This window comes from Aspergillus sydowii (assembly GCF_001890705.1).
Source record: "Aspergillus sydowii CBS 593.65 unplaced genomic scaffold ASPSYscaffold_3, whole genome shotgun sequence".
Classification (NCBI taxonomy): domain Eukaryota; kingdom Fungi; phylum Ascomycota; class Eurotiomycetes; order Eurotiales; family Aspergillaceae; genus Aspergillus; species Aspergillus sydowii.
The window spans coordinates 650,611-668,039 of NW_024467861.1; the positions used below are offsets into that span (position 1 = coordinate 650,611).

Sequence of the window (17,429 nt, forward strand, 5' to 3'; positions counted from 1 at the left end):
GACTGTGGCACCGAATTCCGATCCACTTCCGCATGGTCAGGACTCAGGACTCAGGAGTTGAAGGGGGAAACAGGTGGTGGCGCTAATTTCGAAGGATTTATTTCCTTGTCAGTTGCCGTTCGAGCCGTGAGTGGAGGACGAAGTAAGGAAAAGGACGTTACTGTATTTCAGTTATTATTACCCTGATGGAAATCTACTTGTGGTACTCCGTAACTGACTGGATTTGGAACACCACACCAACAAGTGGCAGCGGAATGGAGAAGAGGGCAAAGAAAAAGTTAACACGACCCAGGCCATGGTTGAAGATGTTTCACCGCTACCTGTCATACAACCCGTGCGGTTGGGAAAGAACTATAGCGTCGCCGCCGAGTTCCATCATCCCGAGGAGCTTGTCACAGACTTCCAACCTTTACCTAACCCAATTCCAGGATGCAAATGGTGGGGACAGCAACAGTGGCTCAAGGTCCCTTCTCCACGTCAGATGGAGCTTTTTGCCTTCTCAATCCTCATCACACCCTTTCGGTCCTCCGGAGCACAACGGTCGATGATCAACCTGGCCCACTGGTTATTCTCCGCCCACTAGCCACTCTTTGAGTCTTGCTTGACTCGCAACGGCGGCTGTTAGCCTGTTATGTCAGATTCGGGATCTCGGCCGGTGCAGTGGCTAGCTTGGTTGATGACCACGACTCATGAATCAGGGTGAGGTGATGTGACATGCCATATGACGCTGGATGGCCCAACAAGCGATCATTAGTACATTACTCCATGCTCATGCTATGTGCCCTCCAAGAGACCTCGGAGATGATAACAGAACAGGTATAGGGCTGGCTCATTAGGAGATTTGAGACTTTTGAGATACTATGGACAACGGAGTATGGAGTAGCTTCATCGTCCACCGTTTGGGCTTGATTATAGTACTCACTGTATCCCACCATCAAGCCAATCTCCACCAAGCCACGACGATGGGGTGCACGAACTAGTAGTTCGCAAAGAGCTTGGATATCGCCTTCTGTAAATTACAAGGTCGAGAGTGAGACATGGTGCCATATCATTATTCCGGGCTATCTTGTCTAACCTGCATCGAGGTGTTCGGGCTTCGGAGTATATTTCTGCAGGGTCTAATGACGGTCATCCTGTGCCGGAAATATAACACAGTCAGGTTTACTACAGTAGCAGATACCGTGGGGGGGGGGGGGAATACGTCGTGTTCTTGCTCTCCTCAGGGCTCTGTCCTAGCCATACCTGTACTCGGAGCAGTGGTGTACCTGTCTATCTCAAACCCCGGCAGCAGTGCGAGAGCACACCAAAGTATGAAACTTTTCATGCTCCATATAAACAGCCACCCCTTGTTGCAGTATACTCCGAATTGCCCACGTGGTTCTATGCATCCGTACTCCGTCTTCTACGGTTGAACCATCCATCTATCAACCCATCAAGCTGGTCCCGCGACCCATAGGATGAAGTCTGCTGGCCACAACGGTTACGCCTCGGCGTGTCTTTCCGGTACTAGACCCCCTATACGGAAGAAACCCAAGTCATTCCGACGCGGCTCGTTGACGCCTTGACGGTTGGTGACTTGGTGTAGAGCTCCATCCAACAGCAGTTCCGTTCCTGAACCATCCAGGTACGAGAGTAACTAGCCCCCGAGCACAAACCCCATCGCGGCAGGGCAGATGGAGAAAGGAGATAAGGTAAGACTCTCCGAGACCTAAGCGTGTCTCACCATTTCTTTAGGACACACGTGGTGGCCCCCTAAGCGGTGGACCGAGCGGGCGCGGGAAGAAAGGGAGAAGAGAAGTGGGCGGGGAAGGAAAGAGGAGGTGTTCAGTCGTTCAGCTGAGCTGGAACACATGGGAGGAATGGGATGGAGAGGGGGGAGTTGTCATTCGTCGCAGCTCCGTCTTGAGATCCAGACGACGAGTCGGCCCGGGATCCCAGGGGAAAAAAAATAAAATAAAATAATAATAATAATACTTTCAATATGGGTATTCGAGTGAGGCGAATGAATTAATAGTTAGATTGTCCCGCTGACTGACTCGCGGGTATTCCGTGTGCATCATCACCGGCAGGTCCGGCAACCCCCCATCTCGAGCTGCTAAAGAGCTTGAAGAATGGGAGGAAGATTTCGGGAGTGGGTTTTGAAACGGCTGCCGATGGAGAAGGGGGGGTTGGGTCAGTATGAATTTATTGGACGATTCGACACGACGGCGATTCGATCGATCGGGATGATTTCGATCTTCGGTGTCAGCGCCGGGGATTTTGCACGCTAAGGAACCAGTCCATACTCCATCAGCATTATTATTATTGCCTCGTGCGGACGTTGGGAACCGCAGCTTGACGTTTGATTGCAATTTAATCTGGATCCGGTTCTGTGGGATCTGTCCCGTGTGGAGTCAAATAGTTTCAAGACAGGTTCCTCTAGGAATGTCAGTGTGTATTTGCCAGAAGCGGAAGTACCACTTGCGGTCCAAACGGTCAACAACTGCACAGGAGGCAATAATAGTCATCTTCGTACGCTCAGAATGAATTAATGAATTGATGATGGCTGGGAAGCACGGCAGACGGGACGGCATTTGCTCGAGGTTGCTTCAGCGCCGGGTTTAATTAACTCGATGATCAGATCCCGGGCTCCTCCATCGGCGCTTACTCGCACTATTCTTGACTCAGTATTGAAGACTCAGTCGCGTTGTCACAAAATAATTCGTGTCGGTTCTTGTGTATTTTCGGAGTGGTCTTGTGTTGTTGGCCGACCTGAGAGGCGAGCACTCGCCCTTCCAAGATCCTCGTTTCCAGTTTTCGACTTGCACTGTCAATGCGTGACAGCGGTTGAAGCTGTCGTGATTCAGCGACTATGACGCTGATGTCGGAGCAATCCGTGAGACGGCGCCCTTTTGTGTACTCTGTAATCGAGGTCTCCAAGAGTGCCAGCGCACGATTCGCGCCGATTCACTGTTCGAGTCCTAACTGGTTGGTAAGCTTAGCCCTAAGAACAGCGAAATGGAATAACTGAATTGCTTTGAATGCGCGATGTACGCTCTCCGAGAGGAATGTTAAGAGCATGTGTGCTTGTCGTATTTGTGTCAGCGATGCAGTCCAAACATAGCCATCGGCTATCCACCACATGTCGAGGGCTGTAGCTAGATGGCCAGGTCTCCCGATTCTAGCTTGTCGGCCTCTGTCAGATTTGCTTGTGATGGTTCCAGAGGCGCCTTCTCGCGTTGGCCTGCACGGGTCTTGGACAAGCAAGGTTGGCACCCATGTGCTCCTCCTCGTTGTACCAGATGAGATATTGTATGACCACCGAGCGATGGAGGTCGAGGCCAGTTCTGGGTCCGAGCCGCCTGTGGTTGGTGTTGCTGGCTGCATTACTGGCTACTGACTGAGTTCTAAAATTCCGGGTACTGCTCGACACTGCACTTGGGGAGTATGCTAGGTGTAAGTACTAAGTAGCAGAACCTTGATTCGTCGTGACGGTGTCCGGTTCAAGTGCTTGTGTTACATTGTGTAGTCCTACTTGGGACTGGATTCTCGGCTGGCCTCAGCTTTCTTTCTTTTCCCCCTTGGCTCGAAGTATATATGGGCACGGTATTTAGTCCCTGAACACTGATTCAAATATTTTACATTCTTTTCCGCAGACTCGCCTATGTATACATTTCGGCGCAGTGAATCCAGTCCATTCCCAATCTGTATCTGGGGCAACAGATCCCAGCCGGCCCGCTTTGAGGCCCATATAGCCATATAGTCAGTAGTATTCCACAGCATCTGGTTATTATTAGTCGACCTCCTATAACCAGGCTCGTTTGTACTCGTGCTCTTCTCGCGAGGCCGTTACGCAACTTGTCATACCTCAATTTATTATCCGGGTATTCGGTTGCATTTGGCTGAGGGTTAGAGTCAAGTAGTAGGAAAGATTGTCAAATGCAAGTGCTCCTGCAGCGGTTTAAAGTAGTATGTGATGTTATCACAAGGTATTTAGCGAGGTCAAATCGGATCGACTTCCTGTGCGTGGTTGTGTTACACAACCTCATCCCAACGTGGTAAAGGGCGGCATGACTTGCATCGGCCTCCTTACGAACCGTCAACAATTTCCCGTGAAACAACCTGAGACATGCTGTATTAGCACTGCAACAGTAGCAAATCCACCTATATAACTTGCTTGCCATGGTTCTATTGTTAGTCAACAACATGTGTGGTTAGGGAAAACAGTACAAGGAGAACCACCGAGGCCCATCGCGTTGTATGTAAGCATTCCCGATGGGGCGTCGCAGAGTGTAGATAAAACCGCCGAAGCTTTGAGATTCGCCTGTGTAGTACGTACTCGCTCGGCTTTCCACGGAAATATGCAGTAAGTACGGGTGTACTAGCACGAGGAGAAGGGTGGCCTGCGCCTGATGTACATCCCTCCCCATGTGGTTACAAGGAAGGTATTGGAGTACCAGTCAGTGCTTTCCCTCGGTGATAAAAGAGATACGAAAAGGCCTACTTACTTCTCTATGTCAAGCACTGCCTAGAATACTCCCCAGGCGAGGATGGGTTGGTCACTACCCGCTGTCTTGACTCCCACCGCGCCGGCGACAACCCTCGACCAGTCTTCATCCGAAGTTGACTCTATACTCACAGTTATAGAAGGATTTGTGTCCGCCCTGAAAGCCAAAAACTCCATCGAGTTCGAAAAATACTGCGTGCGTGCTGGAGGGATGTCATTATGGCCGCCTGCTCCTGCAATGCCTAGATTCTGTACAATCGGTGCCTTCGTGGAGCATATCGCGAGACTGGAAGACGAGATCGACGAGCAGATCTGGGACCCCGAAGTCAAGTTATACGAGGCAGGGAATCTTGCGGCAGTATGGGCACCTTTTCGAGCGAGGATTAATGGTGCCGTGAACCATGTGGGCGTTGAGCTCTTCATCTTGCACAAGCTCAATGGGAAGTGGAAAGTGACTGGGCTGGCTGATTCATGTCGACAACCAACCGAGGAGGAAAAGAAACTGCTTTTATGACCAATTTTCGTCGTACCGCCGCCTTGACGTGGTATTGAAGGGGCAAGAGACTAGTGGGAGAGAGCAAGCCGAGAGCTCTAGTGTTAACAGGATGATTGAAACTGGAAGGCGCGAAAGTAACGTGATATGGGAAAATAAACAACAGTTCTGCTATGTACCTAAAATAAAGCACGGGCAGGGTATATACGTGAAGCACCCATGTCTATGTCTGCAGTATATATGCTCATATGCTCAAGTCTTCCTGCCTCTAAGCATTTCCCATCCAACGCTCCCGTTTGCCCCCTCTTTAACACTCATCTCATCAACGGCCTTCACAAGGTCATAGCATATTTCCTCAGGCACGGCGCTGTCGTGCTTGTAGGCAGGGTGTTTTGCGACAAATTCTCGAATCCACTTGGCACCGGTCCATAAAGTACCGTTAGCCCGTTTCCGTATTAAGTCGAGATACCTTGCCAATGAACAGCGGGTCTCGACATCTACGTTAACACTGTTCAAATAGGACTCAACAAGAGGAATCAAGCCTGGGAATGATCCATCGTTGGACCCGTTGATGATGTCGGAGATGCTCATAAGTTCGTACTCTGCCTCGACGGGGCCAAGTGGTGGAGAGGGCGGAGGTGTGTTATATGCGGAATGTGTAGCCGACGAGGTGTTGCTTTCACCGGATGAAAATTGCTGCCTACGGACTGGCGGCGAGAATGGGTTCTTTCGGAAATAGAACTTTTGGTCAAGCACAGCATTCCGTGCATGTGCAGTCTCCATGTTCTCCGTTGTTCTTTGAATGGGAATGTAGAAGTTGAGGTCAAAACTCAAGATAGCCCGAGTGACAAGCACAATGAAAATAGAAAATGCGGCGTTCTCAAAGTCCGTCATTTGAATTTCCATTGACCGAAACTCAACTCTCCAGCCGATGTCGTGTTTCTCTGGTGGTGGCGGTTTGAACCGCATATGTTGCCAATTTGTGGATTGTAGGTTCTCAAAGTGATCAGCTTTGTTCAAATCCAATTCCTCCAAATCTTCGGAGAAAATGACAATGGGATCACGAATAAATAGATGCGCAAAATGGGTTGCCAGAAGATCGTCCATGCCGTCTTGCATTAAGCGTTTCTTAATATCTTCATCCACGATCAAATCAGGATCCAAATATTCTTTCCGTAGTCTAGGGTCTTGTGAGATATAAGTTGAATTCGAGGCATATCTTGACTTTGGAATCCTCCATCTGTCGTTTTTTAGCGGCTACAACTGGTTAGCTAGACTTCACCAAGGTCAAACAGGATAAGAACTCACGCGCTCGCCAAGTTCTTCCTTTGTTCGGTCGTCTACCGCGTTACCGATCTGGTTCCACCGAACATCCGTATCCACAAGAAATCCCTTATAGATTGGGGTCGCAGCCGTGAGTGCTAAGAGTATCGGCCCAAGTGGGCTTAGCTGATCATATAATTTCCTTCCCTCCGGTACATTTTTGGCCTGGAAAGTGATCTGAAGGCAGCAACTTCCCATGCCAAACGCCATTGCATCCATGTAAACATGGCCATCCTTTGCTGCCCCGTTTCGGACGTCATCATCTTCTGGCCATATGTGAAGATCATAGTTCACTGTTGGGTCCTTGAATGGCTGGGGAGTGTTCTGGTCTTTGAATACAGGAACATTTAATTCAACCTTCCGACCTCTTCTTGACCTTATATTAGCCGCCAATGTAGGAAACCTAATGTGGGGGTTTGCGATTTCATCTGGGACAAACTGAGATCGCAGGGCCGGTCCTGATGGAGGATAATAAGGCTGTATATAATCATCTTTTGTGCCCAACCTAGGGAAGGTCGTCAGGGTCACGGGTGACTCGTTCGGCGCCATATGTGCTTTTGCTACCTCTCGTCTAACGTAGGATCGTTAGTTGGCGCATAAAGGGGGTTTCAGAGAAGTTAATACCTCCATCTCATATTAGACTCCACCTTGAGGAGATCCTTAAAGTCTATCCCCCATGGTCGACCAGGAGTAGCCTCAAGCATGAAACGTCCAAATTCGGGGTGGAAATGAGGCGGCTCCTCACCCTCGCTGCGAATCGTCAGAGACGGCCGTCAAGTTTCTAACAGGGTCAACCCACTGTTCTTTGTTATGAGAATATGTGCATGATCCTTCTTTCCAAAGTGCTTCGTCTCGGGCCAACGATTTCAGAATTTCCGCTTGCGCAAGCGATAAGCGAGCCTTTTTTGCTGCATCATCCAGGGCGACGACGAGATATTCCACCTAGAGCAATGAATTTTTGTTAGTTAGATAGACTGAGTTCGACAATAAGAAGAAGCTTTTACCTCGTCTCCCCAAAGAAGGGCATCACGCTCTTTCCCTTTCGCCCTATGCCAATTCGCGAGCAATTGCTTTCATGCGTTAACTAAATTCAATATCCCACTGTTCCCAAATCATTGGCGTACTAACCTCAATTCCCCATTTGCGAACCTGGTCCGCTTTCTTCTTCGCATCCGGCCACTCAAGTGCGGTTCCTAGAGCTCTACAGAGCCGCGGAAGTTAGAAATTTGTGCCTGGGTTGCCGACCAAAATGTCTTGACGTACAGCAGGCCCATGGTAGCACCTCCGCCGCGATCAGCAATTCAAGGAGGAATGTAAATCGTAAGGAGGGGAATATGGTATGGCGAATATGAGAATCCGATCGCTCCGCGGGGGCTGAGGGGGTGCGCCGAGGGCCCCTCCCGTCGTAAAAGTAGCTTTCCTTTGGTTTGGACAGTGGAAAGAGAGGACGGAGTGGAACGGCCGACGAGAAAAAGCAAGATAGTCACGGAGTAAGTACGATAAATGAGGGGCGTGGAGGGGAAAAGGCCGCTGACAAAAACCTATCGTCAACTGTATGCCCTTGGAGATTCTCGCCTGTTCGTTGGAGCAGAAAACACCATCCCTATTGGTGCAAGAGTGTGTCTTGCATGGCGGGACCAGTCAGGCTGCAGCGGGGCGTTGATTATTTTATCGAGCGATAACGCAAATAACGCATTTAGCGGCAGAAATCCTATGGCTTGCTTGCTAAGCACTGTGGTACAACTGCGGAGAGCTGAGTCATGTGACCCCGTGCCTGTCTATCGATCCGGGTCCTTTTGTTCACTGTGCCTAATTGAACTCTACTGTACCTGGAGTAATAGGGTGATGAGTCCACCGGGCCTATATGGGCACGTTTATTCTGGGTATGAAGTGTTGGGTGTGAAATTTGTTGTAAAATGGGTAGATCTAGATATAAGCTATGCTTAAACGGTGCATATCAGTGAAAGTCCACAGGAAAAAGGGAATACCTAAGTTTAGGACAGTGTCTTGATAGGATTCGATGATGGAGGGCATTTGGTAATGAATATTGACATATAACGGATAGTTGTTCCTTTCAAAGAGTTCGACCGAACAGGTAAACCAGAATGATCCCTTCGCTCCTTCACAACAGTACCCGTGTTATTTTTATGATCGCCGTTTTCAACTTCTAATCCAGTCAAAAGTTCAGGCAGGTGTGAGGCGCACTTTGGTTCCATTTCGCGAGCACAAGGTTAAAGCCAGGGATTCAACCCTGGTCCTGGATCCCGGCTCTCTAAGACTCGGAACTCCTGGGCCATCCGGACGAGAACGTAGCTACCCCCGGCCAAAGCATATCTTTGGCCTATACAGATACGTGGACCACCATTAAACGGTAAATATCCCCAGCGTGGTTGTAGCTTTCCATCTGCCCAGCACCCTGGACGAAATTCTCCTGCATCTGGACCATAGATATCTGTGCGCCGATACATTGCGTATATGTTGTAGGACACCAGGTGCCCTTGGGCACGAAAACTGGTGAGAAGCCATCCTTCCCTCCTCCAAGAGGTAGGACAGTATCTCGTACAGCCTCGCGCTCATTGCGTGGTATCACTGGATGTAAAAACGTAGCGCTGGGAATGTCAACGAGATGAAAGATTAAAGAGTGACAATATAATCATAGACAGGAATTCCCACGAATAAAAGACTGCTGGCCTAAAAGCAGCAACCGCAGAGTGCGCTGGATGTCCAATGAGATAATGGTATGACCTGGACTCCGGCACACTTCCCAAGCACGACAATTTCCACGTTGTTGCTTTGATATACTGGAACCAATAATTACAGAGTGAGCAAAAGGTATTCTTGGGGAGCTTGATAGAGTCAAGAGTAGCGGGCTCCCACAGGTCCAGCATGGTGGGCATGCGAGGTTATAAGAATTTCGCCACAATATGGAAGCAGTTTCCCTTTTTTTTTTCTTGAGATTCCAAACCGGAGCAAGTTTAGGAAAAGCCCAAAAGCAGATATAGGGCGCCAATATTAGTCGGCTGTGCCGAAGAAGTGCGAAAGTCAGCTGGGGTACAGTAACGGAAAACCTCGGTCATCACCTAACATCAATGCAGGTCCATGGATAAACGATATCTGAATCTCTATTTACATAACTCGCTGTTTCGTACAACTCGAACACATTTGTTGATACTGATGTATCATTGGTATCAATTGCTCCGCGCACCGTCCTTAGCAGCCCGGAGTTCATCCATCTTCGCAACGCGCTTCTTGAACTCCTCGTATTGGCACTTCTCGTAGCCGTGTCTCTCGTCCTATAGCATGATTTGGCGTCAGTCACTGGCCCGGAAACAATTGGAATATGGAACACTTCAACATCCGAAGCCATACCTCGCACTTCCAAGGAAGGTAATACTCCTGCTGCCGGCATCGGTTCAAAGGGATCAAAAGGTGCGCGCAGGAATCACGGTACTGTAAGGGAAGGCGAGCAGCAGACATCTCCTCGCGGGTGGCTAATCAGGTTGTCAGTAATTCAAAGCTTTAAATCCAAGCATTTCAGCCCCCGCCGGGGACGCCAATTGAGCGAAAAAATCATACCCTGGGTATCGGTCAACCCAACGGCGCTTTTTACCGACTCGGCGACTGTCATATTGTGAAGAGGAAGCGGTGCAAATGGGGTTGATCGTCAGAGAGGTCGACCGGCTTGTGGTTTGCAGCTCTTTGGGGTAAGGTTGCTGTTCCTTCCTTGTGAGATCAGGTGATGTCATGTGATTATTGTTTAAAGGGGATTAGCGCCCCAATTCCACTTTACGCGGTTGGAGGCGCGTCTCGAGCCGGCCCTGCGAACCATCGCGTTTTGAGAGAGATCATTGAGTCCATGACGAGCCACCTGTGGCTGTTTTCGCGTTGCTTTACGTTCTCAGTTTTTGAATTGGGTATTTACCTAGATCGCATTGTCCTGAACAGAGATTCATGACAGTGAGGGCCTGAATTTTTGACTCTCGGTTTTCAGACTGAAGCCGCGCCCAACACTCCTGGGAAACTGCTGGGCAAAACCAGCCCACGAGGACGCATATCATGGCGGCAGTAGACTTTTCAAACGTCTATTCCGCTACCTATAGCAGCGTAAGTTTTGCTCTGTTCCTTTTCGCTGCTGACGATGTGTCGTTTTTGTCCCTTCGTATTGTGCAAAATTGGGCTAACGGTATTGATTAGGTCCCGGTATATGAATTCAAGATTGGCTCTGACAGTATTATGCGAAGACGATCCGATGATTGGATAAATGCCACGCACATCCTCAAAGTAGCGGGGTTTGATAAGCCAGCGAGAACTCGTATTCTCGAGCGCGAAGTGCAGAAAGGGGTTCATGAGAAAGTCCAGGGTGGCTATGGCAAATACCAAGGTATATCAGGTCCCAGATTTGTTGACATGTATTCGGCCCCTTAACATGTTGCTTAGGGACATGGATTCCCCTGGCTGAAGGTCGCCTACTCGCCGAGCGCAATAACATAATCGACAAACTACTACCCATATTCGACTACATAGCGGGCGACCGCAGTCCTCCCCCGGCACCCAAGCATACAGCAGCTTCAAAGCCAAGAGCTCCAAAAGCCAGCAATAGGAGAGTTACAAATGAGGAGGTCTTTGCTGCTGGAAAATCACACCGAAGCATGGGACCGCCGAGTTTCCACCATGAACAATATGAAATCAACCCTGGCTTTGATGAGGACGAGTCAATCGAACAAGCAACTCTCGAGTCATCGTCCATGATTGCTGATGAAGAAATGATATCTTTGTCCCAAAATGGCGCCTACTCCTCAAGAAAACGTAAACGAGGAATGAATGAAGTGGCCGCCATGTCACTCAGCGAACAGGAACATATTCTCTATGGAGACCAACTTCTGGACTACTTTATGACTGTTGGTGATGCTCCAGAAGCAACGCGTGTTCCACCCCCACAGCCGCCGGCCAATTTTCAAGTGGATCGCGCAATCGATGATTCAGGAAATACAGCCCTCCACTGGGCATGCGCAATGGGTGACTTGGAGATCGTTAAAGACTTGCTGCGGAGAAGAGCAGATATTAAAGCCTTATCTGTTCATGAAGAAACACCGCTTGTGCGCGCTGTTTTGTTCACGAATAATTACGAAAAAAGAACATTTCCCGCGCTTTTAGACCTACTCCTTGACACGATCTCGTTCAGGGACTGGTTTGGTGCTACCCTGTTTCATCATATAGCACAAACGACAAAGAGCAAAGGGAAATGGAAGAGCTCTCGATATTACTGTGAAGTGGCGTTAGAGAGGCTGCGCACCACGTTCTCTCCAGAGGAAGTTGATTTGCTGTTGTCCTGTCAGGATTCGAACGGAGATGCAGCCGTTCTAGTTGCTGCACGCAACGGGGTGTTTCGCTTAGTCGATTTACTTCTTTCCCGCTGCCCAAGGGCGGCAGACCTGGTCAATAAAAGAGGCGAAACTGCCTCCAGCATCATGCAACGAGCCCATCCTCTAGAGCGTGACATCCCTCCACCCCCATCATCCATCACTATGGGAAATGATCAAGTGGATGGTGAAGTTGGCGTTCCCACCAGCTTGGAACCACATTCCCTCACTACTCAAGCTGAGGCGTCTCCTGCTACTGCGCAATTGCTGTCTCGAATCGGTGTAATCATGGCAGAGGCAAACAAAAAGCTTGCTTCAAGCTACGGCAGTGCAAAACCCAATCAGCACGACTCGGATGATGTCGCCAATCCAGAGGCGTTATATGAGCAGTTAGAGCTAGACCGGCAAAAAATCAAGAAGCATTACGACGCCTTGGCTGCCAGGGAAGCTGCGGAGGAGTCGAGTGACGCACAGTGTGGCCGATACGAACAATTCAAAAGCAATTATGAGTCCCTGCTAGAGCAGATGCAACAATCCCGCTTGAAGGAACGTCTAGCCTCAACCCCAGTTCCATCGCAGATGGTATCTGAGACGTCGAACGAGCAGGCCAAATTAATCACTTCTTTCCAATTAGCTCGCACACTGTGTTCTGAACAAAAGACAAGACGTGTTGCTGTGAAGGAGCTGGCTCAACAAAGAGCTGATGCCGGCGTCAGCACGAAATTTGACGTACATCGCAAGCTCGTGGCACTCGCCACAGGCCTGAAAGAGGAGGAGCTCGATCCCATGGCCGCTGAATTGGCTGAAACCCTTGAATTTGACCGAATGAATGGGAAGGGCATTGAGCCTGAGTCGCCAGACACAGACCAAAAAGACTCGGCCTCATTACCTTTTCCAGGGCCAATAGTATCAGTGGATGCTTAATTGATAATTCACCTGCAATTATCACCATGATACACCTGATGACTCTTAATGTGCCGTTTTTCTACGACTCCGTCAGCACGGAGTATATTGTCTTCATTCTCGAGTCTATTTTCCACGTCTATTCATCCCATAATCTCTTTTGGCTCCATAGCTAATCAACTTTGTGGGAGGTGGTTTACTGTTCCGTTCTGTCTTGTCAGCAGATACCCTATTATTTTTTACCTGCTCACTTTGAATTTTGTGAGCAAGGATTCCCCTTGTATAAGATGGAGAGCAGAACTTGGACTGGGCTGTTTTGGGGCGCAGACTCCCTGTACTAGATTATACAATCCAAGCGTGACAGGAGTGCAAAGATTGCAATGTATATAGGAACCGTCATGCAATAATTCCAACGAAATTTCATGTCTCCGCCGTATTCATACTCCTCGGGCCGACGAAGAAAAGGGCATATACAGCCACTTGCCCCTCCTACCTCTTTGACGATTGTTCTCTCGTAATTTCAAGAATCCAGCTGCCACGCCACTCAAGCAGTCAAGCTCCCCATTCGCCACTTCCAGTGAGTCAAGACTCAATAAAAACCACAGCCCACCAAGCAGAGGGCAGCCAGTCATGAGGACGGCGGTTCCTGAGCGAATCTTACAAGAGAATTCAATCTCACTGGCAATGAGGAAAGCCACGTCGCACAGCGCTCGGCCGGGGCTCAGGACCTGCGGGCCAATTATATTGGTGGGGAAGGGATGTGCGAAACTTGAGACAAGAGAGTTCTGGGGTTGGATTGGCGGAGGAGAGCGGCTATTTCTTTGACTGCTGCAGGTGATATTAAGGTGGGCAGGGCTCCAGCAGGAGCGGGGAGGGGCGATGAATGGATGACAAAGGCTAGCCTGTGTGGTGGGATGATTAAACTGTTTTGTCTTTATATTAAATATGCAAGTGAATGCTAACAATAAACCATGCTAGTATCATGTGGGTAGGAGTTCAAGCCTAGAGGTCGAGTTCATGGGAACGCACAGGTCCTGGGGCACAGACTCCGGTGTTGGCTCGGGTCACGGGTCACAACATCGGGGTCCTGGGTTTTCAGGCACTGATGTGCTGTCCCAGTGGCCAATCAGACAGCGTAAATGCCTGGCAGTCACTTCTCGGCTCCAGCCGCTAGCTGGATTGAGATTAGCTGCTATCCAGGAGTTCAGCTCGAAGCCTGATCCCTGAGGTGTCCATGTCCGTGACTGGGATACGCGAAGCGGACAGGGAGGAGAAGAGAGAGTGAATGGTGGTATGAGAAGAGTAGATGGACATTGCATATTAAGATTGTCGATATGGTCATCTCAGTGGCTATGAAATGTTGAGATGATTTCCGCGTAGTATTAATAGCAGCTTCATTGTGATTAGCGTGACTATTGAACTCCAGGTCCGGGCTGGCGATTCTGCTTCGTCCGTCCGTCTCTTCGTTCTTCCGTTTCCTCTTCCTCCTCTTCGTCTTCTCCTCCGACTCTCTTCCACCCTCACCCTCCTCCTCTTCCTCTCTCTCTTGGGCTCCGACTCCCTTTCTTCTTCCTTTCTTCTCGCTCAATCGACTTTGTTCGTCTAATTCTCCATTTTCTTTCTTTCCTACCTTTCTCTTTCGTTTCTTAATCTATATTGTTTCCTTCACCCCTACTTTCTTTTCCGTCGCCAGCCCCTTCAACGCCTGTCTCATTTCCCGCCGGATTTTCGTCTGTTGTATTGAAAGCATAAAATCTCAGAAAACATCGAAAACATCTGGGGCTTTCTTTGCATATAATTGCGGGAATCAGTAGCAAAAGGCTCGGAAAGACGAAATAACGTGTGGGAAAAGCGACAAACGCGCCGAGACCCGATCCGCACCCAACTGATAGACTTGAGGTCTCGTGTCTCTCACGCATCTTCACCCGAAACTTTAGAAAGCTTTGGGCACAAGGAAAAGATTCGATAAACACGCAAAAAGAAATAAATACATCAAAAAGTTGAAAAGAGCAGAAAGTCAAACCGCTTCCCCCCTTACAGGACTTTGGAAGCGGCTCTTCTCACCAATTCACCCGGCTTGACTCTCGAGCAATAACCGCTCGATATCGTCACGCTTTTCATTTCAAAAGGACCATTTCCAGCTACCTTGAGGGTTGCAGAGCATCTCTCGGGTCTATTTTACTATCGCCTACCATTAATCGCCGACCCCGACCGCCATTCTCTTCGATCACCGCTCAGTGGGATCGTTGTCGATCGCGTTCCACTGTCTATCCTTGACTCCATTTACATCGAATCCAACTATATCGCACCAACTGCACCTAGACGCATACATCCGCTAATCGTAAGCCTGGTTACTTGCTTTTTGCTCGGGTTTCTCTTATTTTGCGAGTAAGTTGCGCTTCCCATTTGCCATACAGAGTTTTTGCTAATCGATTTTTCGAAGCTCACAAAGACGCGAGTCGCCTTCTTTCATTGCATAACCCATACCGCTCTCGATTAATTTTTTGGTGGACCATCTCTACCTTCGAAGTCCTCTAATCTGATAATTGGCGAATTTTCCCTCTTCACTCTCGTATCGACCACATAGCATCGTCTTGCATATTGAGATACCACGACTATCATATTCGTCTATTGCACATACAACGTTCTGATAAACAACCATGAGTATGGACGCTGGCGGTCTTGCTCAGATGACCTACAATTCGTCTTTCAATAATGGGCCGTCCTTGGGTGCTCCGGGATCCAGCTTTGGGTCTCGGAGGAAAGGCCCCAACGTCAAGCGCTTGAGCGTTCCGCCACCGCATATCTCAACTATTGATGAATCGCAACCTTCGGCGACGGTTGCTACCCCACGGACTAGTCGCTCGCACCTTTTGGCCGGCCTGAGAACTGCTCCTAAGTCAGCTACCGTTCCCTCTAACAACCAGCGCCGGCAGCACCTCGGTCTGGAGGGAGATCGGTATGGCAACCTCTCTAATCGCACTGCCGAGCCCAACATCCCACAAACCGCAACGGGAACTGGATTCCCACGACACTCCTTGACGAATAACCAGGGTCACGACACGAATACTGGCCGTCCTATGTATACCTTGCCGGAGCAGGTCCTAGCACCTCCGGCTATTGATTTTCCTACTGACATAGCCATGGACGATAATCTTTATGCGGAGTTGATGTCGACGAACTTGTTTCTTGCCGCTCAGCAGCAGCGCTTGCAGCAGCAACTGCTGAGTGTCACCGCTGCTGCCCAGCAATTCCAGGGTCTGAGCTTGGGTGCGAATCTCGCTCAGCAGCAGCAGCAGGACTTTGCGCCACTCCCAGTCCCCAATATGGGTTTTTATCAGCAGCAGCTCCAGCAGGGCGTGCAGCCAGTGGTTCAGCCTATTGCTGGTCAGCCGGGGTTGTTCTCGGTTTACAATCCATTGACTGGCCAGTTGAATTATATATATGACAACAACACGCAACAGGATTTTTCGCCGCCGTACCAGTCGGAGGAGGAGGCTCAATCTCCACCCTTGCATGTCCCGTCTTTCCGGGCTGAGGTCTCTCCACCTCTTGAGTCAGTCAAGTCGCCGGCGAATGTATCGGGAGAAGCGTCTCGCAATGGTACACCGTCGTCCGAAGATGGTATTGCACCGCTTCCTCCTCCTTCCGCGAATGCGTTCCGCAGAGCCCACAAGAAAAATACATCTTTCGGTCCGGGTCCCAAGACTGGAATTGACATCAATAAAGCTAACAACACTTCCCATGTCACCGGCCCTAGAACTGCTCCCGTCGCAACCCCAGCAACGGGAACCTTCGGGCCAGGTCAGGGCCGTGCAGGAGAGCATCCCATCCGTCAGCCGCGTGGCCCACCATCGCTGGAAGAACTTGTTGCCAAGCCAACCTCAAGGCACGAAGGAAGCAAGAATTTTGCTACCCGCCAGCGTCGTCGCGCTGTTCACAACTTAGTCCGTGCCGGCATTGAACGTCGCGGGGACTCTCGAAGCATAGGACACAGCAGTGGTGGCACCAACACTCCCGCAAGTGAAAAAGAGTTTACCTTCTCTGACAATGATGATGCCACGGTTCGCAGTGGCAGTCTTTCGAGCAAACCCAGCCTAGGCAGCCTGCGTGCTGTTGCCAATGGTGCTATTGGCTCTGAGAGGAAGGAGAAATCCTCCCGCGAGCGCAAGTCACAAGACAGCCCGTTTAGTACAACCCCTCTCAGTGAAAAAGACGGGTACTTTGCAGGCAAATTCGCGGACCACACTTCTCAAGGCGGATCCCCATCTGTGGCTGCTGTCGTCGCTGGCCAGAAGACGGTAGCTCAGGGTACGGAGAGACGCAAAACGCCCATGCTTGTGCTGTCAAGCGCCGAAAAGCGCAAGACTCCAATCATGTGATGTGCACGTCGTACATAAATAATATGACCGAAACGTAACGGACTGGCTACTGCTATTGCGATGATTGTCATTTTTTCTGTTTGCTTGTTTTCTATGTCTAGCTCTCGAATGTTTTATTTTCGTTTCTTATGCCTAGGCAACTGTGATCACGGTGCATTGCCCCCATCCGAAATCGACGTCTACATGACTTGATCTATTGTGAGATGGTTATGGGATTCTGAGAGCTGCTTCTCTCATTTATTCTATTCTCTACAAACTGTGTTTGGAACATCAAAGACTCAAGATTCGACAGTTAGTCCATACTTCTTTCTTTGGTATGCTTGACCTCGCCCACTGGATGGATCGATGTGTCTGTTTCCTTTGCTGTCATATATTGTTTCATTCCCATTAAGTATAACCTCGGAAATTCCATTATCCAACTCAATCATCAAAATTTCCATTCTTTGGACTGTTAGAAGCTCTCAGTAGTAACAAAAACCAAC

General features: G+C 49.5%; 6 protein-coding genes across 6 annotated transcripts; 3 read left to right on the forward strand and 3 right to left on the reverse strand.

The window, feature by feature from the left end:
- Positions 1 to 4,529: 4,529 nt before the first annotated feature.
- ASPSYDRAFT_146493 (uncharacterized protein) lies at positions 4,530 to 5,000 on the forward strand (the record flags this gene model as incomplete). The annotated part of the gene is made up of 1 exon (XM_040841630.1): positions 4,530 to 5,000. One exon carries the CDS (start codon positions 4,530 to 4,532, stop codon positions 4,998 to 5,000), a length of 471 nt encoding a protein of 156 aa, XP_040704360.1.
- Positions 5,001 to 5,231: 231 nt separating this feature from the next.
- On the reverse strand, positions 5,232 to 7,576 carry ASPSYDRAFT_87136 (glutamate--cysteine ligase; the record flags this gene model as incomplete). The annotated part of the gene is made up of 7 exons (XM_040851785.1): positions 5,232 to 6,236; positions 6,288 to 6,873; positions 6,927 to 7,052; positions 7,102 to 7,244; positions 7,307 to 7,372; positions 7,431 to 7,503; positions 7,566 to 7,576. The coding sequence occupies 7 exons, from the start codon at positions 7,574 to 7,576 to the stop codon at positions 5,232 to 5,234; spliced, it is 2,010 nt and encodes a 669-aa protein (XP_040704361.1).
- An 870-nt stretch (positions 7,577 to 8,446) lies between these two features.
- On the reverse strand, positions 8,447 to 9,417 carry ASPSYDRAFT_741904 (uncharacterized protein). The gene is made up of 3 exons (XM_040850764.1): positions 9,383 to 9,417; positions 8,976 to 9,322; positions 8,447 to 8,911 (listed from the first exon to the last, which is right to left on the reverse strand). The coding sequence occupies exons 2-3, from the start codon at positions 9,197 to 9,199 to the stop codon at positions 8,644 to 8,646; spliced, it is 492 nt and encodes a 163-aa protein (XP_040704362.1). The 5' UTR covers positions 9,200 to 9,322; positions 9,383 to 9,417; the 3' UTR covers positions 8,447 to 8,643.
- Positions 9,418 to 9,490: 73 nt separating this feature from the next.
- Positions 9,491 to 9,930, reverse strand: ASPSYDRAFT_56103 (NADH dehydrogenase [ubiquinone] 1 beta subcomplex subunit 7; the record flags this gene model as incomplete). Its single annotated transcript, XM_040849150.1, has 3 exons — positions 9,491 to 9,595; positions 9,672 to 9,793; positions 9,879 to 9,930. The coding sequence occupies 3 exons, from the start codon at positions 9,928 to 9,930 to the stop codon at positions 9,491 to 9,493; spliced, it is 279 nt and encodes a 92-aa protein (XP_040704363.1).
- Positions 9,931 to 10,358: 428 nt separating this feature from the next.
- On the forward strand, positions 10,359 to 12,586 carry ASPSYDRAFT_87138 (putative APSES transcription factor; the record flags this gene model as incomplete). The annotated part of the gene is made up of 3 exons (XM_040851786.1): positions 10,359 to 10,406; positions 10,497 to 10,683; positions 10,740 to 12,586. The coding sequence occupies 3 exons, from the start codon at positions 10,359 to 10,361 to the stop codon at positions 12,584 to 12,586; spliced, it is 2,082 nt and encodes a 693-aa protein (XP_040704364.1).
- Positions 12,587 to 14,823: 2,237 nt separating this feature from the next.
- On the forward strand, positions 14,824 to 17,268 carry ASPSYDRAFT_742106 (uncharacterized protein). The gene is made up of 2 exons (XM_040850766.1): positions 14,824 to 14,953; positions 15,018 to 17,268. Exon 2 carries the CDS (start codon positions 15,226 to 15,228, stop codon positions 16,945 to 16,947), a length of 1,722 nt encoding a protein of 573 aa, XP_040704365.1. The 5' UTR covers positions 14,824 to 14,953; positions 15,018 to 15,225; the 3' UTR covers positions 16,948 to 17,268.
- The last annotated feature ends 161 nt before the right edge of the window (positions 17,269 to 17,429 follow it).